The sequence below is a fragment of the Neomonachus schauinslandi genome, chromosome 6 (assembly GCF_002201575.2).
Source record: "Neomonachus schauinslandi chromosome 6, ASM220157v2, whole genome shotgun sequence".
Classification (NCBI taxonomy): Eukaryota; Metazoa; Chordata; class Mammalia; order Carnivora; family Phocidae; genus Neomonachus; species Neomonachus schauinslandi.
Genome location: NC_058408.1, coordinates 115578352 through 115591917, shown reverse-complemented (window position 1 = coordinate 115591917; position 13566 = coordinate 115578352). Strand labels below are relative to the sequence as shown.

The 13566-nt window shown below is 40.5% G+C and overlaps 1 protein-coding gene across 2 annotated transcripts in view; it reads right to left on the bottom strand.

The window, feature by feature from the left end:
* The window catches only part of MARCHF8 (membrane associated ring-CH-type finger 8), a 132709-nt gene that overhangs the window by 64554 nt on the left and 54589 nt on the right, over positions 1–13566 (bottom strand). For both annotated transcript variants that reach the window (XM_021699539.2, XM_021699540.1), the window contains exon 2: positions 1697–1876. In XM_021699539.2, coding sequence (XP_021555214.2) covers positions 1697–1798 — 102 coding nt within the window. In that variant the 5' untranslated portion in view covers positions 1799–1876. The remainder of the gene's footprint in view (positions 1–1696; positions 1877–13566) is intronic.

Genomic DNA, 13566 nt, shown 5'->3' with positions numbered 1-13566 from the left:
ATGGGGCATTCTCCCATCTCCAGCAAATTGAGGAAAAACTGAAATACTGAAAATGATATAGCCAAAACACATCTACACCAGCACCAGCCCTGGTCAGCCTTTCAACCAATGCTGACCACACTCCTCCTAAGAGCTCAGCAAAATAGAAAGGGTGCAGACTGACGACACAAACAACTGAAAAAAGGAAAAGACAAACTAAGAATATAGAGACCTCTTTTAAGTTATACGGTACCGTTGCATTTTCCATAGTCCATGTACTTCAAGAGCTATGATGTGATAGATTCGGGGTTTTTTTTTTCATTATTTATGTAATAAGGCAAAGAGTGGTGTCCCATCAACTATGATGACTCAACTTCAAACAAGACATTACTTTTTGATTTAACAGGGATTCTTCAGAGTCTTCGGCAAAGATTTACTACAAAATAGGAAGGCTGTGAGAACTAATGAGCACATGTCTACACAGCACATGGTAAAGGCAAGGAGAAAATAGGAGTCATCCTTGATTCCTCCCTATCTCACCCCCATGCAATTATCAAGCTCGGTGGATTAATAAACTATCTCTCTATCCCCACTACCTTATCCTAGACAAAGTCACCATCACCTTTTCCTTAGGCCAGGAATTGGCAAACTACAGCCTACAGGCCAAATCTGGCCTGTCACCTGTTTTTGCAAGTAAAGTTTTATTGGCAAGACCATTCATTTATATATTGTCTTTGGCTATTTTCATGCTACAATGGCAGAAGTGAGGAGATGTGACTGGCCCACCAAGTCTAAAACATTTATTATCTGTCTCTTTACAGATAAAGTTTGCCAAACTTGGCCTAAATAGGCTATTAAATAATCCTCTAACTAGTCTCTCTAACACTCATTCAATTCACTCTCCAAACAGCACTCTGAGTGAAAAGTTTTAACAACACAAATTTGATCATTCATTCTTCTGCAAAGATAAACCCAAATTCCTTATGGTAACTCCTGTAACTTTTCCAACCTCCCATCTTGCCACTACCCTTTATGTTCCAGTTATTCTATTTTAATCTCTCCAAACTCACCTTGCTTTATTAGCCTTTGGGCTTTCAGCATATAATATTTCTCCCAAATGGGATACTCTACCTTTCTTTAGCTAACTCCAGGTCACCCTTCAGGGTCTCTATGTAAATGTCATTTTCTCCAGGAAGCCATTCCTGACCCCTTGGGCTGGAATTCAGTGGTCCTGCATTCCTTCATCACTGACCTTGTTATTAGACTCTAATGCATTTTAACTGTCAGGCCAGATCAAGAGCCATATGAGGGCAGAGATAGGCTCTGTACTGTTAACTATGATACATATGATATCATACATAACATATCATATATATGATAGTATGTATGAGGTATTTATAAAATCTTGGTTCAAATTAATTTCTCCTTTGCATCATGTTCTGAGAATTCAAAGAATTTTTCTCAGAGATTTATCAAAAACAATCATACCATTTTAGGCAATGAAGATAAGTCATGTATTACCATAGCAGAATAAGTTGATACCAAAATCTGAAAACCTAGAAATCTACAGAGAAAACTTCTAAGCCCAACTATTTACACCATATGCATTTTAGTACATTACTGGAGAAAACCTTGATCATCAGAGCTTACCATTCTAGACCATATATAATGAAAACAACAAAAATAATGAAACTAAAAAAAAGTATTCTCCTAATACCTGCTCTTCCCTCTCCTTTTCTTTGGTCTTACTTCTGTAGACTCTAGCAGAGGTGGCATCCTGGGTTGGAATGGCAGAGATCTGATGCAGTGGCATGCTCATCCCAGCCTCCTGTCTGGTTGTCTTCTTTACTGAAGAGAGTCTCCAGTGGTAGAGTCATTTTGGGCCATGGACCTCAAGCTGAGAGGGAGAAGACAAGACATAACTGAGCTAAAACACTTCAAATTTCCAACAGTGACATTAGCATTTTATATTTATATTCGAAGCAGTTACAATGTCTGACATAAATACTCGGTATTCAAAAAAAAACAGAAGGTAAACATTTTATGGGGGCAATTTTGACATTTTTCTCATGTAATAAGATGGGAACACCTGAAAGAGTGTGGATCAGGTACATGTATAATCAGATATTAATTTTCCATTGGCCATTAGGTTTTAAACAGCAGTGCCATCCTTTATTTTAAGAATATTTCTGAAGTTAAATTTTTTTCTTGAAAAAGCACTCATTCTGATAGAAGTAGTGATCTTTCCTTAAAACCACTGCCCTTGAATTCACATAATGGTAGGATTAAAGGTTAAAAAGCCTAAATTAAATCTAAAATATCTATGATCTCTGCTTAACCTTCTGAAAGTCTAGACTCTCTAGACCAGGGCGCTTGGGTGGCTCAGTTGGTTAAGCGACTGCCTTCGGCTCAGGTCATGATCCCGGAGTCCTGGGATCGAGTCCCACCTCGGGCTCCCGGCTCAGCGGGGAGCCTGCTTCTCCCTCTGACCCTATCCCCTCTCATGCTGTTTCTCGCTCTCTCTCTCAAATAAATAAATAAATAAAATCTTTAAAAAAAAATTAGACTCTCTAGACCAGTTGTTGGCAAACTTTTCCTATAAAGGGCCAGAGAATAAATATTTTAAGGCATTGTGGGCCATATTTTTTTTTTTCCAAATTACTCAAACCTGCTGTTGTAGTGTGAAAGCAGCCACAGTAAGTGTGTAAATGAATGAGAATGGTTATGTTCTAATAAAACTTTACTTGCAAAAACAGGTGGCAGGCTAAATTTGGCCCAAAGCCCGTAGTGCTAACCCTGTTCTAAGGAACTTTCCGGGGAAGATGAGGATCATCATGGATATTCCTGGGATCCTAAGAAGGCTGCCCTTAGGTAAAATAATAGTTTCTAAATAAGTGATTCTAGGCCCACCTGCCTTTTTTCTGGTTTTCTCCTACATTCCTCCAAAGTCCCTGGTAACTGGATTGTATTTTCTATCCCTGCACTCTGTCCCCACTGAAATTTATCAAACTCTGTATACAAAACCAATTATATACCCAAATTATCCATAACGTTTAATGTAGCAATGTTTCATGCTATTTGAATTTTAACAAAGGATGGAAGCATTAAACCAAAGATTGAATCTCTAATTTGGGGTTTTTCACTTACTAACCATGTGTTGGAGGGTGGGACAATAGCCAGGGAGTGTAAACAACAGGGCCTAACAACTCTGAGGTCTTGTTTGATGAGTAGCAATTTATTCTGCCCAACCCTAAGGTCACATCTTAAGGGCAGCCAACTATTCCACCTCTCCCCAAACTCTGCTCTGGACTAAAAGTAGGTGTTTGTGTGGCTGGCCCCACCTCTGGCAGTATTACTAACAAAACCAACGAGCAACAGAACTCACAGAATTAATTTCTTTCATCAGATTCTCTGATCAACAAACAACACGAAGGAATAAGAAACTGGAAGGGATCAACACTATGAGAAAAAGAACGAAAAGAATATTCTTTTTAAAAGTTTAGTGTTCTAGCTTTTCGGTGGAGGAGTAGGGTACCCTATTTCAAATGGCCCCGGAATTGAGCTAGATATCTACCAGACCACTCTGAGCATCCATGAAACCAGCCTGAGATGTAAGAAGATCTGGATCTCTACAAACAGAATATCGCAGGCGGTTGGTTTTGAGGTACAAAGCGGGGAGCCATGATTCTGCGGGCAGATATCGGAGGATAAACGGCAGCGGGAGGGTGGCTGGCCATGGGGATCCTAGACGGCTGGTGAGTGAGCCTAGTGTGCTGCAGACGGGGCACAGGCTCGCAGACCGGTAGCGGCGGGGAAAGGACTTTAGGGCAGCCCCCGGGGATGGAAACCCGGAGCGGTGGGGTCGTGCTTGCAAACTGCAGCCCCCGGACAGAAACCCGGAGTGGCGGGGTCGCGCCTGCGAACTGGGAGTGGCTGGCGGTTTTAGAAGCACAAAGGACAGAGACGTGCCCCGACCTGGACGCAAGACTGGGAGCGCTATGGAGGGGCGCACAACCCAGGCTGCTTTTATAGTTTATAGCAATTTTGCAGTTTATAGCAGCACAGACAGAAACCGAGAGGGTGTGGCCTGCAGAGCTCACTGAAGAACAGACTGCGATCTCTCTGCTCTGAGGCAGAGGGTTGAAAACAGTCTCTTCTGCTCTGACTCGTGGAAGAGATGCGGACAGCCACCAGGGAAAGGCGCCAGAGAACAAAAGCCCCAAAAACTGATTCCTGCTGAGCCCATCCCCCGCCACAGGGGGGCAGGGCAACTCCGCCCAAACAGGGTTGCCTGAGTAACATCGCGGCAGGCCCCTCCCACAGAAGACAGGCTGCGAAAACAAGAGGCCAGCAACCCTAAGGTCCCAAGAAAACAGGTGCATCTTGCTTGGGTTCTGGTCAATAATTTGGACTCTATACATTCCCTCAAACACCCATCAACAGAATGACTAGGAGGAGGAGCCCCCAAAATAGAAAAGACTCAGAGATTATGACTTATGCTGCAGATTTACAAATGGATGCAGATACAACCAAGATGTCGGAGATGGAATTCAGGCTACCAATTGTGAAGACAACGGCTAGAATGGAGAAATCAATTAATGGCAACACAGAGTCTCTAAGGGCAGAAATGAAAGGTGAATTGGCAGAACTTAAAAATGCTATCAATGAAATCCAATCCAATCTAGATAATCTAACAGCTAGGGTAACTGAGGCAGAAGAGCGAATAAGCGACCTGGAAGACAATATAATAGATAAAAAGGGAAAAGAGGAGGCCAGGGAAAAACAACTCAGAATCCATGAAAATAGAATCAGAGAAATAAGCGACACCATGAAGCGTTTCAATGTCAGAATAATTGGAATCCCGGAGGGAGTGGAGGGAGAGAGAGGACTAGAAGATGTATTTGAGCAAATCGTAGCTGAGAAATTCCCTAATCTGGGGAATGAAACAAACATTCGAGTCCTAGAGGCAGAGAGGACCCCTCCCAAGATCAAGGAAAACAGGCCAACACCCCGGCATGTAATAGTAAAACTTGCAAATCTTAGAACCAAGGAAACCATCTTAAGGGCAGTTAGGGGGAAGAGATTCCTTACATACAGAGGGAGGAACATCAGAACAACGTCAGACCTATCCACAGAGACCTGGCAAGCCAGAAAGGGCTGGCAAGACATATTCAGGGTACTAAATGAGAAGAACATGCAGCCAAGAATACTTTATCCGGCAAGGCTGTCATTTAGAATGGATGGAGAGAGGCAGAGCTTCCACGACCGGCAGAAACTGAAAGAATATGTGACCACTAAGTCGGCCCTGCAAGAAATATTGAGGGGGGTTCTATAAAAGGAGAAAGACCCCAAGAATGATATACAACAGAAATTTACAGGGACAATCTATAAAAACAACGTCTTCATAGGCAACATGATGACAATAAATTCATATCTTTCAATAATCACTCTCAATGTGAATGGCCTAAACGCTCCCATAAAACGGCACAGTGTTGCAGACTGGATAAAAAGACAGGACCCATCCATATGCTGCCTACAAGAGACTCATTTTGAACATAAAGATACATCCAGACTGAAAGTGAAGGGATGGAGATCCATCTTCCACGCCAGCGGACCTCAAAAGAAAGCTGGGGTAGCAATTCTTATATCAGACAAATTAGATTTTAAACTGAAGTCTGTAATTAGAGACACAGGACACTATATCATTCTTAAAGGGTCTATCCAACAAGAAGATCTAATAATTGTAAATATCTATGCCCCCAACATGGGAGCAGCCATCTACATAAGCCAACTGTTAACCAAAATAAAGAGTCATATTGATAACAATACGTTAATTGTAGGAGACCTCAAGACTCCACTCTCAGCAATGGACAGATCATCTAAGCAGAAAATCAACAAGGAAACAAGAGCTTTGAATGATACATTGGACCTGATGGACCTTATAGATATTTACAGAACATTCCACCCTAAAACAACAGAATACTCATTCTTCTCGAGTGCACATGGAACTTTCTCCAGAATAGACCACATACTGGGTCACAAATCAGGTCTCAACTGATACCAAAAGACTGAGATTATTCCCTGCATAGTCTCAGACCACAATGCTCTAAAACTGAAACTCAATCACAAGAAAAAATCTGGCAGAAATTCAAACACTTGGAAGCTAAAGACCACTCTGCTCAAGAATGTTTGGGTCAACCAGGAAATCAAAGAAGAACTTAAACAATTCATGCAAACCAATGAGAACGAAAACACATCGGTCCAAAACCTATGGGATACTGCAAAGGCGGTCCTAAGGGGGAAATACATAGCCATCCAAGCCTCACTCAAAAAAACAGAAAAATCCCAAATTCACCAACTAACTCTACACCTTAAAGAACTAGAGAAAAAGCAACAAACGACGCCTAAGCCACGCATTAGAAGAGAAATAATTAAAATTAGAGCAGAAATCAATGAATTAGAAACCAGAAACACAGTAGATCAGATCAACAACACTGGAATTTGGTTCTTTGAAAGAATTAATAAGATCGATAAACCACTGGCCAGACTTATCCAAAAGAAAAAAGAAAGGACCCTAATTAATAAAATTATGAAGGAAAGGGGAGAGATCACGACTAACACCAAGGAAATAGAAACAATTATTAGAAATTATTATCAACAACTATATGCCAATAAACTGAGCAATCTGGATGAAATGGAGGCCTTCCTGGAAACCTATAAGCTGCCAAGACTGAAACAGGAAGAAATTGACAACCTGAATAGGCCAATAGCCAGTAACGAGATTGAAGCAGTGATCAAAAACCTCCCAAAAAACAAGAGTCCAGGGCCTGATGGATTCCCTGGGGAATTCTACCAAACATTCAAAGAAGAAATAATACCTATTCTACTGAAGCTGTTTCAAAAAATAGAAACCGAAGGAAAACTTCCAAACTCATTCTATGAGGCCAGCATTACCTTAATCCCCAAACCAGGCAAAGACCTCATCAAAAAGGAGAATTGCAGGGGCGCCTGGGTGGCTCAGTCGTTAAGCGTCTGCCTTCGGCTCAGGTCATGATCCCAGGGTCCTGGGATCGAGTCCCACATCAGGCTCCCTGCTCGGCGGGAAGCCTGCTTCTCCCTCTGCCACTCCCCCTGCTTGTGTTCCCTCTCTCGCTGTGTCTCTCTCTTCAAATAAAATAAATAAAATCTCAAAAACAAAAAAAAAAAAGGAGAATTGCAGACCGATATCCCTGATGAATATGGATTCCAAAATCCTCAACAAAATCCTAGCTAACAGGATCCAACAATACATTAAAAGGATCATCCATCACGACCAAGTGGGATTTATCCCCGGGATGCAAGGGTGGTTCAACATTCGCAAATCAATCAATGTGATAGGACACATTAATAAGAGGAGGGAGAAGAACCATACAGTCCTCTCAATTGATGAAGAAAAAGCATCTGACAAAATACAACATCCTTTCCTGATTAAAACTCTTCAGAGTATAGGGATAGAGGGAACATTCCTCAAGTTCATAAAATCCATCTATGAAAGACCCACAGCGAATATCAACCTCAATGGGGAAAAGCTGAGAGCCTTTCCCTTAAGATCAGAAACATGTCAAGGATGCCCACTCTCGCCACTATTGTTCAACATAGTTTTAGAAGTCCTAGCAACACCAATCAGACAACAAAAAGAAATAAAAGCTATTCAAATTGGCAAAGAAGAAGTCAAACCCTCTCTTTTTGCAGACGACATGATACTTTATGTGGAAAACTCAAAAGACTCCACCCCCAAATTACTAGAACTCATCCAGCAATTCAGTAATGTGGCAGGATACAAAATCAATGTACAGAAATCAGTTGCTTTCTTATACACTAACAACACAACTACAGAAAGAGAAATTAGAGAAACGATTCCATTTACAATAGCACCAAAAACCATAAGACACCTTGGAATAAACCTAACCAAAGAGGTAAAGGATCTATACTCTAGAAACTACAGAACACTCATGAAAGAAATTGAAGAAGACACAAAAAGATGGAAAAATATTCCATGCTCATGGATCAGAAGAATAAACATTGTTAAAATGTCTATGCTACCCAGAGCAATCTATACCTTCAATGCCATCCCGATCAAAATTCCAATGACATTTTTCAAAGTGCTGGAACAAACAATCCTAAAATTTATATGGAATCAGAAAAGACCCCAAATCACCAAGGAAATGTTGAAAAAGAAAAACAAAGCTGGGGGCATCATGTTGCCCGATTTCAAGCTATATTACAAAGCTGTGATCACCAAGACAGCATAGTACTGGCACAAAAATAGACATATAGACCAATGGAACAGAATAGAGAACCCAGATATGGACCCTCAACTCTATGGTCAAATAATCTTTGACAAAGCAGGAAAAAACATGCAATGGAAAAAAGACAGTCTCTTCAATAAATGGTGCTGGGAAAGCTGGACAGCCACATGCAGAAGAATGAAACTCGACCATTCTCTAACACCATTCACAAAGATAAACTCTAAGTGGATGAAAGACCTCAATGTGAGACAGGAATCCATCAAAATCGTAGAGGAGAACATAGGCAGTAACCTCTTTGACATCGGCCACAGCAACTTCTTTCAAGATACATCTCCAAAAACTGAAACAAAAGCAAAAATGAACTTTTGGGACTTCATCAAGATAAAAAGCTTCTGCGCAGCAAAGGAAACGGTCAACAAAGCAAAGAGGCAACCCACAGAATGGGAGAAGATATTTGCAAATGACACTACAGAGAAAGGGCTGGTATCCAAGATCTATAAAGAACTTCTCAAACTCAACACCCAAAAAACAAATAATCAAGTCAAAAAGTGGGCAGAAGATATGAAAAGACACTTCTCTGAAGAAGACATACAAATGGCTAACAGATACATGAGAAAATGTTCATCATCATTAGCCGTCAGGGAAATCCAAATCAAAACCACACTGAGATACCACCTTACACCAGTTAGAATGGCAAAAATGGACAGGGAAAGAAACAACAAATGTTGGAGAGGTTGTGGAGAAAGGGGAACCCTCTTACACTGTTGGTGGGAATGCAAGTTGGTACAGCCACTTTGGAAAACAGTGTGGAGGTTCCTCAAAAATTTAAAAATAGAGCTACCCTATGACCCAGCAATTGCACTGCTGGGTATTTACCCCAAAGACACAGATGTAGTGAAAAGAAGGGCCGTATGCACCCCAATGTTCATAGCAGCAATGTCCACAACAGCCAAACTGTGGAAAGAGCTGAGATGCCCTTCAACAGATGAATGGATAAAGAAGATGTGGTCCATATATACAATGGAATATTACTCAGCCATCAGAAAGGATGAATACCCGGGCGCCTGGGTGGCTCAGTTGGTTAAGCGACTGCCTTCGGCTCAGGTCATGATCCCGGAGTCCTGGGATCGAGTCCCACATCGGGCTCCCGGCTCAGCGGGGAGCCTGCTTCTCCCTCTGACCCTATCCCCTCTCATGCTGTTTCTCTCTCTCTCTAATAAATAAAATCTTTAAAAAAAAAAAAAAGAAAGGATGAATACCCAACTTTTACATCAACATGGATGGGACTGGAGGAGATTATGCTAAGTGAAATAAGTCAAGCAGAGAAAGTCAATTATCATATGGTTTCACTTATTTGTGGAACATAAGGCATAACATGGAGGACATTAGGAGAAGGAAGGGAAAAATGGGGGTGGAAATGGAGGGAGAGATGAACCATGAGAGACTATGGATTCTGAGAAACAAAAAGGGTTTTAGATGGGAGGGGGTAAGGGGGAGGGGGGATTGGTTAGCCCGGTGATGGGTATTAAGGAGGGCACCTACTGCATGTAGCACTGGGTGTTATATGAAAACAATGGAGCGTGGATCACCACATCAAAAACCAATGATGTATTGTATGGTGACTAACATAACACATTAAAATTAAAAAAAAAAAAAGTTTAGTGTTCTAAAAGGTGGATGATCACTGATAACCAATAAAACAGGAAAATACAGGTGATATTAATGTCTAGATACTACAATCAATAATTAATAAAATGTTAGTGTCTACATACTATACAATACATAATCTACTCTATCTTAAGCCTTTGATGATGCTGACACAAGATGGAGCACTGTGCCCAACAAATGGTCTGAATATTTATGTTCACATTACACAAGACAAGAGGCACTTACTGCTTAGTTGTCGTATACTGTCTGGGAGATCACCACAGTCACTGGGGAGCAGTTTTTTCATCATTCATGCATCAAAGTTCTCTGCCCCAGATGGCAAACTCCATGTGGCCTCTTGGAATACTTATTCAAACTAACCATGTCCAGAGCCCCTACTACACATCATACCAATAGCTGCCTTTGGTGCTTCTAGTATAATAATCATTATTACATCATTGGTACATGACCATGACAAGCCTGAAGAGGACTATTTATGCCAGAGAAACACAAATGTGAGAGAGGGTTTTAAATATTTTGTAGAATTTTGAAGGATCGCCCCTCCTTACAGCCATTTAAGCTACTCTTCTGATATGAACCCCTATCTCCAGGTAACAGACCTGAAAGTCTGCCTGAAGCAATTCCTCTCCTACGCCATATTTAGGATAAAAATGATAATCTTAAAAACCAAACTGCAAAACAGACCATGCCACTTTTTATGTGAAGGTTCGTGTGAAAAGCATAAAGCAGGTATTACTCATACTATTTTCTTTGCATGATTTCCAAATATCTGTTTTATATCAATTCATCTGTAATGAAGAGCAATAGTTAAACCTCTGCACTATGCCTGACAATCCAGGCATGAGGACTTCAATTCCACTACTGCTAAAAATACAGCACAACTGATACGAACATCCACATCTAGAGGAAGTAGACAAACTGCCTGTCTAACAGTACGGAAATGGGGGCACCTGGCTGGCCCAGTCGGTAGAGTATGCAACTCTTGATCTTGTGGTAATGAGTTCCAGCCCCACGTTGCATATAGAGACTAGTTAAAAAAATAAAATCTTAAAAAAAAAAAAACACCCAAAAAAGGGGGGGTAATATGGAAACGGATATGCGATGTCAATGGATCAGAAGACTTACTATTGTGAAAGTGGCAATTCTCCCAAAACTGATACACACATAAAGCAATCCCATCAAAAATCTGGCTGACTTCTAGGCAGAAAGTAGACAAGCTGATCCTAGAATTCATATGGAAATTAGAGGGACCCATGATACTCAAAACAATCTTGAAAAACAACAAAGTTGGAGAACTCACACTTCCCAATTTCAAAACTGACTACAAAGGAATGGTAATCAAGACATATGAAACTGGAATACGGATAGATATACAGATTAACAGAACAGAATTTAGAGTCAAAAATAAGCCCATGTGTCTATGGTCAATTGGTTTTTCAACAAGGGTTCCAAGACTATTCACTGGGGAAAGAACAGTCTTTTCAACATGCAGAAGAATCAATTTAGATTCCTATATCACACAAAAAATAAACAAACTAAACATCACCAAAATAAAAACATTTGTGCTTCAACAGATATCATCAAGAAAGTGAAAAGACAACCACAGAACACAAAAAAATCATTTTGCAGAACATACAATAAGGGACTTGTATGTTGAATATATATAAAGGGCTGTCACAACTCAACAATAAATAGACAAATAACCCGATGAAAAATGTGTTGTTCAAGAGACTCTTAATTATACAGATTACTAGAGGAGAGGGAGATGGGAGGATGGGTCAAATAGGTGACAGGGATTAAGGAGTGCACTTGTGGAGATGAGCACAGGGTGAATTACTGTGTTGAATTACTATATTACATACCTGAAACTAATATAACATTGTTTGTTAACTAACTGCAATTAAAATAAAAACTTCTAAAAAAGGAAAAATGGGTTGTTCAACATCATTAGCCAACAGGAGAATGCAAGTCAAAACCATGAGATACACTTCAATTATGGCTATATTTAAAGACAGATAAGTCATTGGGGAGGGTATGTGCTATGATAAGCGCTGTGAATTGTGTAAGACTGTTGAATCACAGACCTGTACCTCCGAAACAAATAATACATTATATGTTAAAAAAAAAAAAAAAAAAGAAGAAGAAGATAGCAGGAAGGGGAAAATGAAGTGGGGGAATCGGAGGGGAAGACGAACCATGAGAGACTATGGACTCTGAGAAACAAACTGAGGGTTCTAGAGGGGAGGGCGGGTGGGGAGATGGGTTAGCCTGGCGATGGGTATTAAAGAGGGCACACACTGCATGGAGCACTGGGTGTTATAGGCAAGCAATGAATCATGGAACACTACATCAAAAACTAATGATGTAATGTATGGTGATTAACATAACATAATAAAAAAAAATAAAGACAGGTAAGTGTTGGCAAGGATGTGGAGAATCTGAAACCCTCAGACAGTGCTGGTGGAACAATATGCAGCCGCTCTGGAAAACAGTCTGGATCTTCCTTAAAATGTGGAAATAACACAAATGTCCATAAATTAATGAATGGATAAATAAAACATGTCTATATAATGGAATATTATTTAGCAACAAAAAGGAATGAAATATGAATACATGCTACAACACGGATGAAACTTGAAAAAATTACACAAAGTGAAAGGACCAAATATTGTATGATTACATTTGTATGAAATGTCCAGAGCAGGCAAATCATAGAAACAGAAATTAGATTACTGGTTGCCAAAGACTATGGTAGGGATCGAGGATGGGGGCTGATGGCTAAAAGGGTTTCTTTCTGGAGTAATAAATATGTTCTAAAATTTATTATGGTCATGTTGCATAACTCTTAAGCATACTAAAAGCCACAGAATTAGGGGCACCTGGGTGGCTCAGTCGGTTAAGCGGCCGCCTTCGGCTCAGATCATGATCCCAGGGTCCTGGGATCGAGCCCCACATCGGGCTCCTTGCTCAGCGGGGAGCCTGCGTCTCCTTCTCCCTCTGCCTGCCGCTCCCCCTGCTTGTGCTCTCTCTCTCTCACTCTCTCTGTGTCAAATAAATAAAATCTTAAAAAAAAAAAGCCATAGAATTATATACTTTAAATGAGTGGATTGTAATGAATGTGAATTATCTCAATAAAGCTGCTTTTAAAAAGAATATATAAATAATTACTATGAATTAAGATAGAGAAAACTGACCCTCAACTCTATGGTCAACTAATTTTTGACAAAGCAGGAAAGAATATCCAATGGAAAAAAGACAGCTCTTCAACAAATGGTGGTGGGAAAATTGGACAGCCACATGCAGAAGAATGAAACTAGACCATTTCCTTACACCATACACAAAAATAGACTCAAAATGGATGAAAGACCTAAATGTGAGACAGGAATCCATCAAAATCCTAGAGGAGAACACAGGCAGCAACCTCTGTGACCTCGGCTGCAGCAACTTCTTGCTAGACACGTCTCCAAAGGCAAGGGAAACAAGGCAAAAATGAACTATTGGGACTTGGTCAAGAAAAAAGGCTTTTGCACAGCAAAGGAAACAGTCAACAAAACCAAAAGACAACCAACAGAATGGGAGAAGATATTTGCCAATGACATATCAGATAAAGGGCTAGTATCCAAAATCTATA